We start from the raw sequence: 20222 nt of genomic DNA on the forward strand, positions 1-20222 counted from the left end.
CCTCCACTTTGGCAGGCTTCAGAAATGGAGTCTTAGCAACAAGAATAAATCGAGAGTGGCTGGCAGCCAAAATCTCAGGAGAAACAAAAAAATTCACCTGCCTTGTATTTCCTGAAGTTAGTTACTAAACAGCGCCATGGAAGAAGCTGATCATTGAGAAAATATTTCCCCCACAAAGAAAGGACAGAAGAGACTTTTTAGCTTCTGGCAAAAACTATTCAATCCTGCCCCCCAAATAAAGCCACACAGCCTTCAGAGCTATGAATTAAAACAAAATTTATCACCAAAAGCTTTCATCTGGAGACTTTACTGGATGAATAACCCTTCCTGTAATTTATTTTTGTTTTAGTTTGTGTCAAATTTAGAAGGAAAAACGGTCTAATTTTTATTTCTCCTTTCAAAATGGAAACCATTATAGCTCCCTCTGCTTCAAAATATTTATGACTAATAAAAAGTAACTATAAAATGTTTAGAATTTTAATTTGGAATCATAAGTTATTAACTCACAAAGACAGGAAATTAAATTTGACATTGCTGTTTTACCTCATTAATCATGCATGTACTTAAAACTCTACAACAATAACATGCATGCATGCATACTGAGTCACTTCAGTCATGTCCAACTCTTTGCAACCCTGTAGACTGTAGCCCACCAGGCTCCTCTGTCCATGGGGATTCTCCAGGCAAGAATACTGGGATGGGTTGCCATGCCCTCCTCCAGGGGATCTATATTCCTGACCTAGGGATCAAACCTGCATCTCTTAGGTCTCCTTCCTTGGCAGGTGGGTTCTTCATCACTAGTGCCACCCAATTACATATAAAACTCTAAAGCCTTGATATCTTAGAATTTGTGTGATTCACGTGGTAAGGAATAAAATGGTTTAAGGTTGGTCCTTGTTGATTCAGTTCAATCGCTCAGTTGTGTCCAACTCTTTGCAACCTCATGGACTACAGCACACCAGGCCTCCCTGTCCATCACCAACTCCTGTAGTTTATTCAAACTCATGTCCATTGAGTCGGTGATGCCACCCAACCATCTCATCCTCTGTTGTTCCCTTCTCCTTGTTGACTGAAAGCATAATATTGGTAATTTAACAGAATTCTGCCCCTGGAGTTCTAGCAACATGATCAGGGAATCAAATGACTCTTGGCTGTTAGAAAGCATATAGATTTGAACACTGTAGATGTCAGAAGACAGGTGAAAGTTAAAATCTTTAGATTTCTACTAATTTCAATGGCTTCCCTGGAGAGTTCAGAAACACTAAGAAAACTAACTAAATAAAATATAAGACACTTCCCTGGGGGTTCAGTGGTTAAGAATCCTCCTGCCAATATAGGGGGCACAAGTTCCATTCCTGGTCCAGGAAGATCCCAAATATCATGGAGGAACTAAACCCATGTGCCACAAGTGAGCCCACACACCCAGAACCTGTGATCCAGAGCAAGAGAAGCCACCACAGTCCAAAGCTTGCACACCGCAACAAAGGTAGCCCCTGCTCAACTAGAGAAAGCCTGCGTGCAGCAATGAAGACCTGGCACAGCCAAAAATAAACAAAATAAATAATAAAATAGTTTTTAAGATAAATAAAACATGATGGAGTATTTCCATTTCAAAGATAAAGTTGAGAGGAAGAGATTGAAGAACTAGGAATATAGGGAAAAAACAGTCAATATACCTAACTTTTGAATGCCCTAAAATCTAAATCTATGAGGTTTCTAAAATATTGTTTTACACTGTGTAAACATAAAGATATCAGTTCAATTCAGTTCAGTCCCTCAGTCGTGTCCGACTCTTTGCAACCCCATGAATCACAGCACACCAGGCCTCCCTGTCCATCACCATCTCCCAGAGTTCACTCAGACTCATGTCCATCGAGTTGGTGATGCCATCCAGCCGTCTCATCCTCTGTCGTCCCCTTCTCCTCCTGCCCCCTATCTCTCCCAGCATCAGAGTCTTTTCCAATAAATATGGCTAAATCATGACTCTAAAGAAAAGTATTTTCTGTTGTGTAGCTGTCACACAGAAACCTGGCATCTTTAAATATCAAAGTGCTTAAGAAAGTGTATCGACGTGCTGTGGAATAAGCCAATGTTTTCCAAATCTCATGCACAAAGATTTCCTTCTACTTCCATAGGAAATTGAGATAGCCAAATCAGAAAATCCGAAAGACAGTATAAGAGACTGATTGATTGATCACTCAGGAAATTCTAGATAATAGTCTGAACAATCAGTACCAGGTATGACTCTGTAAGCTTTTCCAAGTTATGTAAACACAGCTTCCTGATCCATAAAAGGAGAGTAACATTTGCACTATTTAACTTCACAAGGCTACTACTCTGAGTCAAACGTGGGAGTAAAAGTTAACAGGTATTGAGTGCACAGTACGTGACACAATGCATTGCTATTCCTATGGCTTTTACGTATATTCTCATTTAATCTTTAAAACATCCTTGTGTGGGAGGTGCTATTATTATTTTCGAGAAATCTGAGGTATAGAGAAGTTAGGTAATTTGTCCAAGGAAACTCAGATGAAAAGTGGAGAAGCTCAAATCTGAACCCACGTATTCTGACTCTAAAACCCACTGATATACACTGAGATATGAAGGATCTACCCCGCCCTCAAATGTAAGCAGCATTTCTAGAATCCATTTGTCTTGTCTTATTCAGATCAAATCAGAGCCACCACCAGATGGTCAGCAAAAAAACAACTTGGGTGCATCAGGTCAACATTTCCAAAAGAAAAACATTTCAAGAAAGGATTCTAAATCATCCTTAAACAAAATAATCCAATTTAGAATAAAATGAGGGGAGGAAATCAGGACAGACATTCCTGACGAGGCTAAGATCATAAAATCAAGGATAACTGGGAACGGTAACCACGGAGACTGGAACACAGAGCTTGTGACATTTAGGGAAGGAAAGTGTGTGAAACGAGTGGAGAGAGAAAAGCTCTGTTTCCCAAAACACTCCACTTTAATCCAAAAAGTCGTCAGATCCAAAGCATTAGTCAGGAGGCGATGACTGGAACACCCTGGTTCAGACACTAGGTCAGTCCAGAGGACTCAACAGAGCTAGTTAATAAAGTGCAGTAGGCATAGAGAGTTTCAAGCCTTTTCTACCATGACCCGCATACAGAAAGAGATTTGACACTGTGGTGCAGGAAGCTCATACCAAAATAAGCACATAGACATATAAGCAAAAACTAAAACCCCAGTTTTCCTGAACAATACACTCTGATATTTTCTACTGTGTTCTATTTCTTCTTTTTATTAAAATGCTTACCAGGTCTTGACCTACAGTCTGAAAACACACAGGACTAGGAGGCCAAGAGCAAGCTGGGGAACTGGCTGGCCCTGCAACTGGGATAAGAAGAGCTCATGAATGCGTGTGGTCCATTCACTGCCTTGTGGGGCTCCTGCAGAGCACGAAGAGCAGGGCATCCAGCACTGGAAGCACGACCCCCCTCCTACTAAATTATACTTCATTCTCCTCCACCAGCAGCCCCTTAACAACAGAAGGCTGCTTGTCCTCTGAGCACGAGCCTGACAGGGAGGCTGAGCTGTAAATAGAGCTGTAAATATCAGGGCTTTGCTGCATCAACATTCATATCACAATGCAAGGAGCCAAGCTTCAGCTCTGAGAGTTTCCAAATAAGGCCCTGAGAGGATGGTTCAGGTGCAAAAATCAAATTCTACTTGGTACTTAAATTCCTCAGCATTCTGGGCTGCCAAACTGCCTTGTGTTTCTTTGTGTTTCCTTCTTCCCGGGCTTGGCCTCTTTTACAGACTAAACAATTCAACTGCACACTCCTCCTCCCATGCTCTTTTTATTGTTTTTCAGTGAAAAGCTCAGAAACAAAAGTCATGACCATTTTCCCCTATTTTGAACTCTCTATAAATATTTTACGCTCAGTTGGATTTCTTGTGGACTTCCCATCCAGAAGCAGAAAAGCTACCATCACCTTTAGGTATTTAGCCTGGATGGAAGTAAAAAAAAAAAGCCTGTAAAGAATTTGTGTTCAGGAGGCTCAGTCCAAAGAATGAAAAAAAGGTGGGGAACACAGGTGCTGGCAGTTGTCCAAGAGCTCCGGCCAAACATAGCAAAGAAGGAATCTAGAAGGGGCAGAAACACAGAAAGCCTTAGTTTGAGAAAATATTTTCAGGAGTGTCAAGCCTTGAGTGTAAGTGAGCAGAAAACTCCCTGGAGAGTCGGCATCTACGCACGAAGCTCTGGAAAACATCCTTGGAATGATTCTTGATTCTCACACCTGGGAATGCAGGTAGGTGAAAGATGTACAAGGATCAGGTCACACAGGTAGGACAGTGGAGGAAAAGGCAGGGACACGTCATCTCTCCACACCAGTTCTGACTCTGCACAAAAGAATCTTGATAAACTTCACCATGGTTTTCAATTCCAATTTAAAAGCGACAAAAAAAAGGAATTCTATTATGAAATGAAATTCAATTTAAAGACAATATTTATTGATTGCATATAAGGTATTGGGCTAGGTGCCCTGTGTCTTAGGAGATTATGATGATTATCCAATGATGGATAAGGAGGAGGAATGAGAAGTAAGGCTGGTACAGAGACATCCATATCTAACTCCAGTGCAACAGAATGAAGAACTGCTATCTCAGAAGTTCAAACCCAAGGTGAGGAGTCAACAGATAAGGCTGTCCCAGAGGGCTGTGCCTCAGGGCATATGAGGCACACCACTGGAAAGATGAAGAGCCTCAGACTCATTCTTCCCCTAAAAGCATCTGCCTACAAAGCAGGAGACCCGGGTTCCATCCCTGGGTCGGGAAGATTCCCTGGAGCAAGAAATGGCTCCCGCTCCAGTACTCTTGCCTGGAAAATCCCATGGACGGAGAAACCTGGTAGGCTACAATCCATGGGGTTGCAAAGAGTCAGACACGACAGAGTGACTTCACTTTCAGCCTTCCGAGCCCCAATAATACGAAAGATCTTTGGGGTCTCGCTTCTTTCCCTAAATATAGTTTTTGGGGTTCAGCCACGTCCCAGCAGGACCATCACCTCATTCTCTTGTGCTGTGGAACAAGGTTCCACGGTACAGATACACCACATTCTGTTTATCCCCCAACCAGGGATAAGCATTTGGGTTTCCACTTTGGGGCAACCACGAACTTCTATCAACACTCATTCACTAGTGTTTGAGCAGACATTCATTTCATCTCTCTTGGGGACCACCTAAGAGTGAAATTGCTGGGTCATAGAGTAAATCTGTGTTCGACTTTTGAAGCAACTGGCTAACAAGCACCCGAAGAGGCTGCCCCACTGTACACTTGCGCCAGTAATGCTCAAGTTCCCATTTTACACATCCTTTCCAACACTTATTTTGATGATAGCTCAACTACTGCTTGTGAGGTGGTATCTCAGTATGGTTTGAGTTTGCGTTTCTCTGATGACCAAGGAGTGTCCCTTACTACACTCTGGATTTCACATTCCTAGCGACCAGCACTTAATAACCATTGATTCTGTCCAGTCAGGAGACAGACACGTTTGAGTTCCTTCCATCTTAAAAACAAAAGCAAAACAGCCCTCCTGTCTACAAAAAGTGATCTACATGGTTTTAGTCACGTCTTGGTAGCATCTGACTAGTAGAGAGAACACCTGTTTTTCCTAAAGAAAATACTAAAACCCCAGAGAAACTCCTGTTCCAGAGTTACATTTCCATTATGTTCAGCTTTGCCTTTTACACCTAGGAGAGTGTCTTTCATGTGATCTAGTTTTCCAATTTAGTCTCAACCTTCCTTTAGACTCACTATTTCAGATGCTAGGAAGTTCCTCTTCAAATGTTTCCTTGGATGCCACATGGGTATCTTTTTCAATGAAGAACAATGTCAGTAACAGGAACAAAAATACAGAACTGAGTGTCTATACCAGGATCTTCAGCTCAGTTTAATAATTAACCCTCATCAAATATATAACATCCCAAGATGAAAGGCCCTTAGTCAACAACACTGGAAAACATCTGCAATAAATATACAGTGAAAACAAAGTATCCCCTCTAGAGATAAAGCTACTCCTTCTTAAATCTCATCCATCACTGTTCTCCTACTGAGAATTCAAACTCTCAGGCTTTGCTCTCTAAAACTACTGACTCTTCACTCTACTCATGCAAACATCTTCGAATGAAACCTTCTTTTGCCACCTCATGAAATTTAGTCCTTCAACTCCCCTCTATTCTCACATTCAAATCTCATTAAAAATTAAAAGACATCTGTGATAGGCAGAATTGTAAGCTGGTCCTCAAGATTCCTGCCCCTGGTAAACATATCCTATGTAATTTCTTTAAGTGTGTGGGGTGGACCAAAGAACGTGATGGGTTATCACAAATCTAAAAAGAAACGATACAAGTGAACTTACAAAACCAAAAGAGACTCAGACATAGAAAAACAATTTATGGTTGCTGGGGGAAGGATAGAAGGAAGGGATAATTAGGGAGTTTGGGATGTACATGTACACACTGCTGTATTTAAAATGAATAAGGTATGACAAACCACTATAATACTGTTAAATAATTAGCCTCCAAGTAAAATAAATTTTTTTTAAATTTATTTTTTTAATTAAAAAAAATAATACAATGGATAAGCAACAAGGACTTGATTATATAGCACAGGGAATTCTGCTTAATGTTATGTGGCAGGCTGGATGGGATGGGAGTTTGGGGGAAAATGGATACATGTATATGTATGCCTAAGTCCCTTTGCTGTTCACCTGAAATTATCACATCGTTAATTGGTTATACCCCATTACAGAATAAGTAACTGGGAAAAAAAGGAATATGATGGGATATCACAATGTGATTAGGTTACTAATCAGTCCATTCTGGATTAATCAAGAGGGAGACTGTCTTGGAGGAGTCTGACTCAAACAGGTGACCTGTCTACAAGAAAGTGAAGCATCAGAGAGTTGTGCTTCTGCTGGCCTGGAATGAAAGGCAGACGGTAAAGCTGGGAGAGGAGGGGACCACGAGGTGGGGACATGAGCACAGCCTTCAGGCATGGGAAGTGCTCCCTGACCTGGCAAGGAGCAATAAAATGATGACCTAGTCCTACAGCCTCAGGAAATTTAATTCTGCCAACAATTAGTGAGCCTGAGAAGACCCCAGATCACATAAACACCAGCTGACTTGACTTCAGTCTCATGATACTGAGTACAGAACCCAGTTAACCTGTACCCAGACTGACCCAAAGACACTGTGTGATAATAAATCTATGTAGTCTTAAATTGCCATGTTTGTGGTAATTTGCTACCCAGCAAGAAAAAGTCAATATGATCGTTTAAAAATAATATCCTCTTTTCTAGTTGGATCACTTCCAGAAACTGTTTGTCAGCTGTTATAATCATATTGGGTCAGCCAAAAAGCTCATTTGGGTTTTTCTGTAAGATCATACAGGAGCGTGAGTATTTTCACCAGAGGCTGGAAAAAATTTAAGCCAACAAGAGCATTTATAATATAATTAAACTAAGACTGACACTATTCTTCAGGCATGGCTAAATGAAAATTCCCTAATCATCTTACAGTTCTGGCATCAACAGTTATGTAAATGCTACGGTACCTCGATCCTCCAGTGGGTTGCCAGCAAGGTTAATCATGTGCAGCCCTGAAGTGGGATTATGTGCTAGAGCACTGGCCAGTTTTTGTGCAAAATCTCTGCAAGTAAACAAACATTAAGACACAATGTGTAAAAAGACTCAATTAGAAAATTTAATGCTAGAATAGCTAGAGTGAAATTTATAAAAAGGAGGAGCCTTTACAGCATTAGCCTATATATCATATTTGTCAAGAGCCAATCTTTACAATATTAATCTATATATCATATTTGTTAAGAATCAATCTATGTTCACGAGTACATATCCTCATTAGAGAATCTGTAAAGTCATAGCTAGAATACGGTTCATCTTGATCAGTCCAAACCTCATTCCAAAGAAAAATGTGTAATTGCTCCTTTAAAGACACATTAAAAGATGCTATTAATAGTACTTTTGGCCCTTCTATGACTTAAATCCTGAATTGTTTTTTTCATGAAAATCATAATAGGCTATTCCCTATATCAGTTTTAATTTCATGCAATACTCATGAAGGCAGAAGTGACCGCCCTAATTGAATTTGAAGGCTATAGTTGCTAGCACTGTATTTTCAGTTCAGCTCAGTTGTTCAGTCCTGTTCGACTCTTTGCGACTCCATGGACTGCAGCATGTCAGACTTCCCAGTCCATCACCAACTCCCAGAGTTTGCTCAAATTCATATCCAACAAGTCAGTGATGCCATCCAATCACCACATACTCAAAAGCACTATTTTAAGTGTGTTTAACTTAAAATAATGCGTTAAGTGCTATGAGTATGAAACTACCAAGCCTCCTCACTTAGTAGCAGTTACGTCTTTATTCCAGCAGGTTCGAAGTCACATGCCCCCATTAAGGCTTGGGTATTGTTACTGAACCACACTTGATGAAGATTATTTAAGTGTGAATTTGAAAAGGGAGAGAAATGGTTGAAACAGATCAAAGCCAAACAATAACATCCTATGAAATGTGCCATTACTATGACTACGATTTATGATTAATGGTACTAGTAAAAGCTAACACATAGCATCTCTCATATGAAAGATTTTGAAACTTTTCTAAACACTTTCCATGTATTAACTCATTTATCCTTACAACCGTAATTCTACAAAGTAAGCCCTATTATCACCAACTTAAAAATGAAGAGACTGAGGTACAGACAACTGAACCAACTTCCCGAAAGACATGAGGCTTCTGACCCAAGGGTCCATGCTCTTAAGCATTATCCTTATATACCCTCAAAGATACCACGTGACACACCACAAAAGAAGATAAAATCCTTGACCTCTGTAATAATGATGGGGATCACAGGGACGTTTTTTTAAGATGAGAAAACACTATACAGGTGATAGCATTAACTTTTCTCAAAACCATATATTAATTTTAGAAAAAAGGGGAAAATGTTTTAAAGCTACACATTCATATATTCAGGAAAATACTCACATTCTAAGTCCAGCATTTTCCAACACCAATTCTTCCAGTCGATTGGACCTGCTCACCACCCGCAAGATCTGTTCACAGACGTCAGTGGACTGTAACAGAAAATATTCTTTGACCATGTCGTAAGTCAGAATATGACCTCACTTCACCATCATAAATCCTTGCAGCTACAAAGCTTTAAATAAATCATTCATTCAATCAACAACCCATGAGTTGACAGCTACTCCTACACATCCTGCTGCTGAAGATTCAGGGAACACAACAACACAAAGGACAAAGTCCCTGACTTCAAGAGTGATACCACCCACAAGGCAATCAGACAAGACGGAAATCACATAATTATGACAGGAAAACAGGCATTTGGGCAGTGCTATAGGCACACAGATTTCATGCAATCCTGGGAAAACCAAAAGAAATCCCCAGGAAAGTGATACCAAAATAAAGAACCAAAGCCTGAGTGGTAGTGACGATGGTGATGAGGCTGATGATGAAGCTCTACTTACTGAGTTCTTGTCACGTGCCTCTCCGTGTATTTCATTATAAAGCTGTTAGTTATTATTATCCTCTTTTTATAGATAACACTTAAATATCATGTACTTTAAAAGAGGCTGAATAACCACTTGATAAAGGTTAGGTGATGGAATGTTGCTACTAGTAATCTCTAAACTAATAAGGAATAAGAAAGACTAATAATCATCTCATGTTAATAAATCTCATGTTTTAAAAAATTATGTAGTCATAAACTCACATCTTTCAAAATATTTTAAGTGCTTAGGATATAATGTTAAATGAATATGCATAATTAAAATCAAGTGTTTAATAAAGATTATAACAATTGAAATGGCTAATATATGCAGCCAAAAAGTCTTGAGGGGACTATGAGAAATGAAGAGCTGTGCCTTGATAGAACTGTGCATAACGTTTTCTTTTAAATTTTTACCTATTAAAGCTTTATATTTATTTATATCTTGCCTTATTCCAAAACTAACTTAAGGTAGCTCCTGACCTTATTCAGACATTGAAAAGTCATTTTTAAATGTCATAACTTAAGATCTCTTTAAATCTTTTATGTTATTAAAAGAGAGAGAGAAATCATTTTGTGTGGTAAACCATATAATAGAGCAGTTTCTTTTCTTAAAATAGTACATAAAATATTATAGTTCTTTATCAGATCATAAATATCCAAGTGGATTAACCATTATTGGAAAAGTATAAAACGTAGCACAAATTCTCCAGTCAAGTAGCCTTTAGAAAAACGACTTGGAAAACCACCAAGAGGCACAGAATTTAAAGCTTTTATAATTCTCGTGTCCTGCTTGATTCCTCTGGGTTTATAATGTTGCCTTCATACTATTCCTGGGTTTCTAATGTGGCCCACAGATTGATGAGGGGAGAGGAAAATTAATTCCAAGTGACCCAATGCCTGCAATTTATATTATGCTGACGGTGGTGATTTTCAAAATGCTGACCCCTTATTAGTACCATTCTTCGCCTTACAATATACAACTAGAGGAACTGATCTTATTCTGTGTTATGATAAAAGGTGATTACTCAGACATGTCTTTGTGAAGATTATTCTAATTTCCAGGAATAATCCATAGTATCATCACCTTTCCAGGGCTATCTGAGAGCATCCAGAAAAGTAATTTACCAAAGCTGAGTTGTGAAGCAAGGCTTTCATCTACTCACTGGAAATTATTACTGTAATTAAAATTTATAAAAATGTAGGAAACGTGTGTCCAACTTTTCTTTAACATGCCAGTAGGGGAGAGGTATGACGAGTCATGATTACATTAATTTTCTACCTTTTATTAAAGCCAACTACATGAAAAGTGTTATTTGCTACACCAAAGAATATACATGGATGGATGTTTTAAAGAGATACACACACAAACTTGGACATCAAGAAAATGATACCATTACAGTAGTCTTCCCCAAATGTCTATTGCATGTTCAGCACTTTGTTTACAGATTTAAGGAAAAGTTGGTTTTTTTTTTTTAACAAGTTAATATGATAGCTCTCTAGGAGCTTATATTTATTTTAAAATCAAATGTATAGCATGAAAACTAGAGCAATCACTATAAAATAACAAATGAACTCGTTCAAAATAAAACAAATATGGAAGTTTGAAACTGAAAGGAACCACATACCATATCTGGTCCAAGCACATAATTTTTAAAAGATTTTAAAAGACCTAATGATGCTCACTGACTTGCCTAAATGATAAAAAAGAGAGTTGAGCAAAATCCCAATTCTACTGCAATTTTATGAGTCCAGAACCTTGGCCCTAATTGCGTATTTGGCATATCTTCAAAAACAAACAAACAAAAAACTCTCTATCCTTCTACTTAAATTTGGAATAGTGACTGCTAACAGACTTCATAAGATCAGCATAAAGCATGTAAGTCACATTTTTCCTGTGGGACAGTAAGCACAGGAGACTTCTGCTGTGCAAGGAGCAATTTTAATAAACCAGAGAATTCATACAACTTGAGAAGCCCCTTCTTTTTACACTTTGTGTTTTAAAAAAGCTGAAGAAGGTGTAATGCTTTCCTGTGCCTCAAATAAACCAACTATTAGAAAATGTTTCGAGATTACATCTTGCAATAGCCATCAAAGGCAAAGTATCATTTCTTTTTAACTTTGGGTAACAAACATGGAAAAACTGCTAATCTCTTTGAAAACTTGCAGAAAGATATCCCAAAGAGTATTTCTCATTTTTAAATACTAAGCATTAAAAATATACACATTTTTGTGTTTAAATCTGTTATTAGAAAAGCAGAGAAAGCAATAATCCTCAAATCCTGTCTTCCACTTCCCACCATCCCAGGGCATCCAAAAAAGCACACAAGCATTTACATGCTTTGTCTGGCCAAGACTGAAATAATTACGTGTGTGTTTTCTTTCCTAAACACCTAAGGCATTTAAAAAAGAGATGCTGCCTGGGCGCAGTAATGATAGAACAGCAGCTCCAGTGGCCTGATACTAGTGATTTCAGATAATTTCCAAAAGAGGGATGTCCACAACTTCCTCAGAGCTCTCTTGTGCCCCATTTTGAAAATCACAGGCTTAGGTGAATGTCTGAATGAGCCAGGAAAACTGACTTGGTAGCAAAGCATTGTTCTGATCCCACAATCCCTGGGCTAATCTACTTCTCATTCCTCGAATGGCTCCCCTCGCACACTTGCAGTCTCTGTTGGCTCAGCCTGCAAACGGTCCCCATCCCTGCAAACAGCAAATGAGAGGCTTCTATTCCCAGGTCTCCCATCACGGCTGTCTGCTCACTCACTCCCTGGGGGTCACCATCCGTACTTCCATCATCACTGATCTCAGACACCCCCCTGTTTAGCTGATACAGTTTCCATAATTCATGCTCCCCCATTTGTTCACTTCTTAGCCTGTTTGCTAATCTGATTGTGAGGATGACAATAACAGCTGACAGTTGTGAAATGCCTGTAGTACGTTAGACATTGTGTTAGAACTTCCATATAAATTATTTGGGCTTCCCAGGTGGCAAAGAGGTAAAGAATCTGCCTGCCAATGCAGAAGCAAGAAATACAGGTTCAATCCCAGGAAGTTTCCCTGAAGGAGGAAATGGCAACCCACTCCAGAACTCTCGCCTGGAAAATCCCATGGACAAAGAAGCCTGGCTGGCTATAGTCCATGGAGTCACAGAATCGGACACAACTGAGCACTGCCACTATATATTATATATATATATATATATATATATAATTTATATATATTTATAAAATTTATAATTTTATATATTTTATATATATATAATTTACTCATCTCAATAACCTGCAAATGAGTTACATTGCTGTGTCCATTCATTCATTCAACAAAAGTCATTTGACATCTATTGATTAAACCAGCTTTTACTGAGTAGCTACTGTGAGCCACGTACTTTGATAAGCACTGAATGGAGATGAATAAGACATGAGTTCCAATTAGCTCACAGTAACAGGGATATAGGAAATAGAGGCCCTGGAAGATCAAGCAATGTATCTAAGGTCACACAGCCCTGTAGTAAGAGTCCGAATCTGAAACCCAGATTTCTGTTTCTAAGCCCACATTCTTACTGTCAACCACATTGGCTCTTAATAATCCCCAAATGAGTTCCACCCAAGTTTATATCTATAATGCCTTAAGCCACTCACACCCCAGGCAAGTTCAGCAGGCTGGCCACCAGCAAGTCTCAACCTTCCACTTTCAACAGATCCAGTTCTCAATCCAAATGCTATCTCTTCACTTGGAAAGTTTTTCAATTTTTTTCAGACTTTTTAATTGGAAGATAATTACTTTACAATGTTGTGTTGGTTTCTGCTATAAAACAATGCAAATCAGTTAGTTCAGTTCAGTTCAGTCACTCAGTCGTGTCCACCTCTTTGCGACCCCATGAATCGCAGCACACCAGGCCTCCCTGTCCATCACCATCTCCCGGAGTTCACTCAGACTCGCGTCCATTGATGGCCGTGATGCCATCCAGCCATCTCATCCTCGGTCATCCCCTTCTCCTCCTGCCCTCAATCCCTCCCAGCATCAGTCTTTTCCAATGAGTCAACTCTTCGCATGAGGTGGCCAAAGTACTGCAGCTTCAGCTTTAGCATCATTTCTTCCAAAGAAATCCCAGGGTTGATCTTCAGAATGGACTGGTTGGATCTCCTTGAAGGCCAAGGGACTCTCAAGAGTCTTCTCCAACACCACAGTTCAAAAGCATCAATTCTTCGGTGCTCAGCCTTCTTCAGAGTCCAACTCTCACATCCATACATGACCACAGGAAAAACCATAGCCTTGACTAGATGGACCTTAGTCGGCAAAGTAATGTCTCTGCTTTTGAATACACTATCTAGGTTGGTCATAACTTTTCTTCCAAGGAGTAAGCGTCTTTTAATTTCATGGCTGCAGTCACCATCTGCAGTGATTTGGGAGCCCAAAAAAATTAAGTCTGACACTGTTTCTACTGTCCCCATCTATTTCCCATGAAGTGATGCGACCAGATGCCATGATCTTCGTTTACTGAATGTTGAGCTTTAACCCAACTTTTTCGCTCTTCTCTTTCACTTTCATCAAGAGGCTTTTTAGCTCCTCTTCACTTTCTGCCATAAACATCTCCCTTCTCTCCTGAGACTCCCTCCCACCACCACTACCCCCAACTCACAGCTCTAGGTCATCACAGAGCCCCAGGCTGAGCTTCCTGTGTTATATGGCAGCTTCACACTAGCTATCTATTTTACACATGGTAACATATCTATGTCAATTCTACTTTCTCAACTCATCCCCTCCTCTCTTTCCACCCACCCCCACTATATCTACAAAACCTTTACATCTGCATCTCCATTCCTTCAAAACTACAGTGAGCTAACACCCTACCCCAGTCACAATGGCCATTATCAAAAAATCTACAAACAACAAATGCTAGAGAGGACGTGGAGAAAGGGGAACCCTCTTGCACTGTTGGTGGGAATGTAAATTGATACAGTCACTATGCAGAACACTATGGAGATTCCTTTAAAAACTAGGAATAAAACTGCCATCTGACCCAGCAATCCCACTGCTGGGCATATGCCACCCTGAAAATGATACATGTACCCAAATGTTCACTGCAGCACCATTTACAACAGCTAGAACATGGAAGCAACCTAGACGTCCATCACTCAGAAAATCTTAACCCCCCAGTTTCTATGACCTCTGAAAGTTGGAGACATGAATGTTAGGAGTCTCCATTAAAACATCTAAATTATCTCCTGTGCTCAAACGAAGCAGCAGAAACCTAACTCATGGATAAGCTTCTGTCCAAATGGCTGCTTTGAAATTGTGGAGACAAAACAAACAAACAAACAAACAAACACCAACAGAGCATCTTATTTCTACTAATAAAACAGACCAAAACTTTGGCTCCCCCATGTCTTATAAAAATGAACAGATTTCACTTTGATTTCATTTTGCTTACATATAAATCTGTCCAAAACCTCATCTAGAAAATTAATGTTAACTATCAAAACTCCAGACCAACTCTACCTTGGTAATGTTTTCCTAAATTCTCAGGAAGGGAAGCTTTGTGGAGATGGAATGCAAGATAGGAACATAAAATCTGCTATTTGCAGCTGTGCAAATGTAACTTTAATAGTTTTTGCCGGTGGAATGAGGGTATACAGAAGGCTCCACTAAATGTGCCTTTCTGTTCATCATCTAAAATTGCCTGAAGCAGCTGAAAACATGAGGAAGTACTTTTCTGAAGCATCTCCCATTACAAACTTTGTAAAATGTTCTGCAGATCATTTATAGGAAAGTATCTCCCTAAGAAATAACATGTATTCAGCTCACCAGTATGGTTGCAAAACAAATATGAGTCTGTTTTTTGTTTTTTATAATTTTCAAGTTTTTGAAATTCAGCAAAGCTAAGCAACATCTTCAATTACTTACCAGTTTTAGATCCTTAGAGGACAGCTTAGTGAACCACTGATTGTATTCCAGAGCAGCAATGATAGGTATTAAGTCCCTAGAAGCGGAAATAACAAAATATATGAACATCTCTTACAATAATGTCTGATTTTTAATCCATGACATCCAAGTTCACTTGTTAATTTCTATTATTTACAAACAAACATTCAGCTAAACCTATTTCAACCCCTAAACAACAAGTACATACTTTAGGACAGATCTTCAGAACGATGTAAACAGAACTCCTTAAAGTTGAAGATGAATTACCTCTATGGACTCTGATTTCTATTTCCAAAGGAAAAGACGTTGGTAGCAGTGTTTGCTTAGAGGCCGTCCTTGCTCTAAGAGATATCTTATGTCTAATTCCATACTGATGCTGCTAAGTTGCTTCAGTCGTGTCCGACTGTGCGACCCCATAGACGGCAGCCCACCAGGCTCCCCCGTCCCTGAGATTCTCCAGGCAAGAATGCAGGAGTGGGTTGCCATTTCCTTCTCCAATGCATGAAAGTGAAAAGGGAAAGTGAAGTTGCTCAATCATGTCTGACTCTTAGCGACCCCATGGACTGCAGCCCACCAGGCTCCTCTGTCCATGGGATTTTCCAAGCAAGAATATCAGAGTGGGTTGTCATTGCCTTCTCCCAATTCCATACTAACAACTCTTATTTCTTTACATTGCTCCTTCATAAATTCTTCATCAAGTATATCATATGCTCTCTGGCTAGAGGAGTTTATATGGCAAGCAAGGACAGTACCAGTCTTATTATAAGTCACATCGGATGGGATACCCAATGCTTATTAGCAAGCATCCTACAACCAGTTGGTATCTTTCTTGCAGTTCTAGGTACTGATTATACACATGAGATAGCCCAAGTGTGTTTTTGTTGCTTGGGTTTTTGCTTTTTTGTCTTACGCTTCATACAAGTTCTTCAGCCATGGAGTGAAGCTATTCACATCAGAGATCAGCCACCACACTATCATTCCAGCCTGACCTCTACACAACATGCCGCTCACTCATGCTCAAGCCAAAAAGCAGACAATTCACTACTCAAACATATCATGCAGTTTCACAATCAGAATTATCTTTTCCTGCTGTGTTCAGCTATGAAAATCCATGTATCCTTCAAGGCCTATATCATAATCCTCTCCTCTATAAGTTCCCCAGGTCACCACAACCAGCACATTATTTACACCTCTGTTTAGCATTTATTTTATTCTGCCTTATAGTATAGTTTGATGTTTAAACATCTATTCCTTATCACTCCAGGTTGTAAGTTCTTTGAAAACCACATCCCTGTCTTCTTTAGATTTCTGGCTACAGGGAAGCCATATCAATTTTATCTTCAGGGCATGACTAGTAGCAAATGCACAAATTTTTACTGAAACAGAAATGAAAAGCAGAAGGTGGAAAGAGAGCTGAAAAATCACTATCTTTCCAAGCTTCAAGGTACCAGGCCCCATGCTAGGCATTTTACATAGACCAACTCATTTAAATCTCAAAACAACCTTAGAAGGTTTTATTGTTTGCATTTTACAGATGAAGAAACAGATGCTAGGAGACCTACAGTGAAACTGCAGGTCCCTTTGGACACCACTACAGTCAAAACCCAGCTTCTAAAGCCCGTGTGTGTAGTTTCATCAGATTTGCTTTAAAAGGTGACATGAGCATCCACAGGTGGTAAAAAAAAAAAAAAAAAAAAAACAATGCCAAGGAATTATATGCCATCTTTTCCAGCGAAAGGCCTCTTTATTAAGCTTGCTAAGTTTTACATTTAAAAAAAAAAAAACAAGTTTCAAATTAAAAAACAAGAACAACTATCCTTGCCATAGTTGTTTTAGGGTCTCCACTCTCTCATCTCACTCCACCAACCAATTGCTCAGAACAAGTCTCAACATTTCTCCCTGATGTCTAATGACAGTTGTAGCTTCTCTCAGAGTGAATTCCACCTTATAATACAGGGCCCCCAAAGCCCATGTTATCCGAGTCCTCTCCCTTACTTCATCACTCAGGAATGATAGCAAATCATTCTCACTGCATCTCCTTTTGTGGATTTAATGTCAAGTAGAGACTATGCTTCAGGACCTCTTTATTGTGTATTACGCCACCTGATGAGATCTGAAGTACAGTTGGCTTTTGTCATAATGAATTCATTTTCAGGAGTTGAAGGGCACATCATTAGCAGGATCAGGCTTCACATTAATGCAGAGGGTAGGACAGTGTCAGCCTACATATGATGTGTAAAAACTTTGAAAATATTCTGGTACACTCAAAGTAGAATCCAGTTCTTAATGATACCAGAAATGCTTGGAGTACAAGATTCAATTTTAAAAATACACAGCATTCCAGGTGCATATTTGTGCGATCAGAGTCAATGAGCATAATTGGTAAAAATGACATATAAAATAATAGACATAAATGCTCACAAATATAGACATGTTTTTTCCCCTCAGAAGAAAAATACAGCAAAATCTTATGCAGACACCTTGCCTGGGTGGTAGCATTAAAGATGATATGAATTTTTTCGAACACAAATTTTGTACTATATTTTCAAATTTGTCTATAATGATCCATATTCATAACCTAAAGGAATTATAAAACTATGTCCCACGGATGATATAAAACTTTGTTATAGCAAAAACTGTCCACAAAAATGATGGGACTCATGCATGTTGGCATGGTCTGCCCACAACGTTTCTCTAAATTATGTTAATGCCTAGGCTTTTTAACGTCAAAAATAAATTAGAAAAAGACAAATATACATCATAATTCATTCAATAAATATTTATTGAGTACTACTAAGTCCTGGGTAGGGATATTAGGCTCTGAGGGTTAAGTGATGAATATGGGCAACTTTTTGTCTTCCAGTGGTGCAAAGACCTCAGCTATCTGCAGCACCATGGAAAAAGCGAGTATATTCCAACTGCCCTAAGATCATCGGAGGACATGAGTACTTCAGCCTGGAGCAAATGGGGAAGGGTCTGCAAGGTTTGAGAGATAGGGAGAGGCCAACCAGTCAGGGAAGGGGAAATAGAGTATTGTAAGTAATTAGGAAACAGGATGTGCAAAGGCGGGCCTCCCAGGTGGCTCAGCAATAAAGAATCCTCCACCTGCCAATGCAGGAGACACAGATTCGATCCCTGGGTCAGGAAGATGCCCAGGAGAAGAAAATGGCAAGCCACTCCAGTATTGTTGCCTGGAAAATCCCATGGACAGAGGAGCCTGGGGGAGCTACAGTCCATGAGGTCGCAAGAGTCGGACAGGACTGAGTGCCTAAACAATAACAACAACAACGTACAAAGGCAGAAAAGCCCGAAAATGCCCAGCAACTCCTTTCATTTGTTCAATGAGTGCCACCCACTGTGCATGAATCACTGGAATGAGGCAACAATGAACACAGCAAGACGGTCCCTCCCCTTGTGACACTCACCACCTAGAACAGCTTAGCAAAAAATAAAAGCAACCATAATAGAGTGAAATAACCCCTCTGCTATACAGTGAATATGCAGCACTATGGTGCAAATAAGAGACACAATTATGAGAAGACTTCAGTCAGGAAAGATCCTTATAGGAAGTGTGTGAGCTTTCTAGATGAGAAACACATTACCATCCCAGAAGAGATGGTCAACAGAGCAAAGAATGGCTTAATCAAAGAGTTTTTAGATCTGACACCAAAAGCATGATCCATAAAAGAAAAAAATAAATCAACTGGACTTTCTCAAAATCAAAACCTTTTACTCTGTAATAGATGCTATTAAAAGAAAGGTAAGATGACCATACTCTGGGAGAAAATATTTGCAAATCTCATTTCTGACAAAGGACTTGGTGCTCAAAATGTATAGAGAACTCTCAGAAGTCCATAACGAGAAACAACGCAAGTGTTTTAAATGAGCAGAAAGATTGAAACACATAGTTCATCAAGCAAGATACACTGAGGGTAAATAAGCACATAAAAGATGCTCAAAATTATTAGCCATTAGAGAAATGCAATTTAAAGCCAAAATAAGATACCACTGGAAACCTGCTGAACTGCTTTTTTTTAAAAAAAAGTGACAATGTTAAGTGCTAACCAGGGTGCAGAGCAAATGAAACCTCATACACTCCTATTGGGAAAGCAAATGGCATGCTCAAGGCGGGCAACAGTTTGATGACATCTTATTATGAAGTTTTATGTATACTTTTACCATTGTTGTTTAGTCACTAAGTCATGTCCAACTCTTTTGTGACCCCATAGACTGTAGCGCAACAGGCTCCTGTATCCATGGGATTTCTCAGGCAAGAATACTGGAGTGGGTTGCCATTTCCTTCTCCAGGGGATCTTCCAGACCCAGGGAATGAACCCGCATCTCCTACATGGGCACACAGATTCTTTACCACAGAACCACCTGTCCATGGGGTCACAAAGAGTCGCACATGACTTAGTGACTGAACGACAAAAATAAGACATACCATGGTTCAGCAATCTCAATCCTGGGTATTCACCCAAGAGAAATAAAAACTTTTATTTATATAAAAATCATATATAATTGTTCATAACAGCTAGGTCATAATTGTCAAACACTGGAAACAACACAGATGGAGATGTCCACGAGCGTCGCCGTGTGACACCAGGTTAGATAAGGTAATCGTGCGACGGCTGCCAGCCCACTGTCCCTGTGCCTGCCTCCCTCACCCTCTGATTAGGTCCCACTTAAACAGAAAATACACAAGATGTGATGTAACTAATTCCGTTTCTGAGAGTTCACTTT

General features: G+C 39.5%; 1 protein-coding gene across 3 annotated transcripts in view; it reads right to left on the minus strand.

The window, feature by feature from the left end:
• Positions 1 to 20222, minus strand: part of CARMIL1 (capping protein regulator and myosin 1 linker 1) — a 306445-nt gene that overhangs the window by 121302 nt on the left and 164921 nt on the right. For all 3 annotated transcript variants that reach the window (XM_069563603.1, XM_069563602.1, XM_069563601.1), the window contains exons 9-11: positions 15462 to 15537; positions 9035 to 9123; positions 7585 to 7679 (exon numbers count right to left, since the gene is read on the minus strand). In XM_069563603.1, coding sequence (XP_069419704.1) covers positions 7585 to 7679; positions 9035 to 9123; positions 15462 to 15537 — 260 coding nt within the window. The remainder of the gene's footprint in view (positions 1 to 7584; positions 7680 to 9034; positions 9124 to 15461; positions 15538 to 20222) is intronic.

Source organism: Ovis canadensis, chromosome 20, assembly GCF_042477335.2.
Source record: "Ovis canadensis isolate MfBH-ARS-UI-01 breed Bighorn chromosome 20, ARS-UI_OviCan_v2, whole genome shotgun sequence".
NCBI classification, from domain to species: Eukaryota; Metazoa; Chordata; class Mammalia; order Artiodactyla; family Bovidae; genus Ovis; species Ovis canadensis.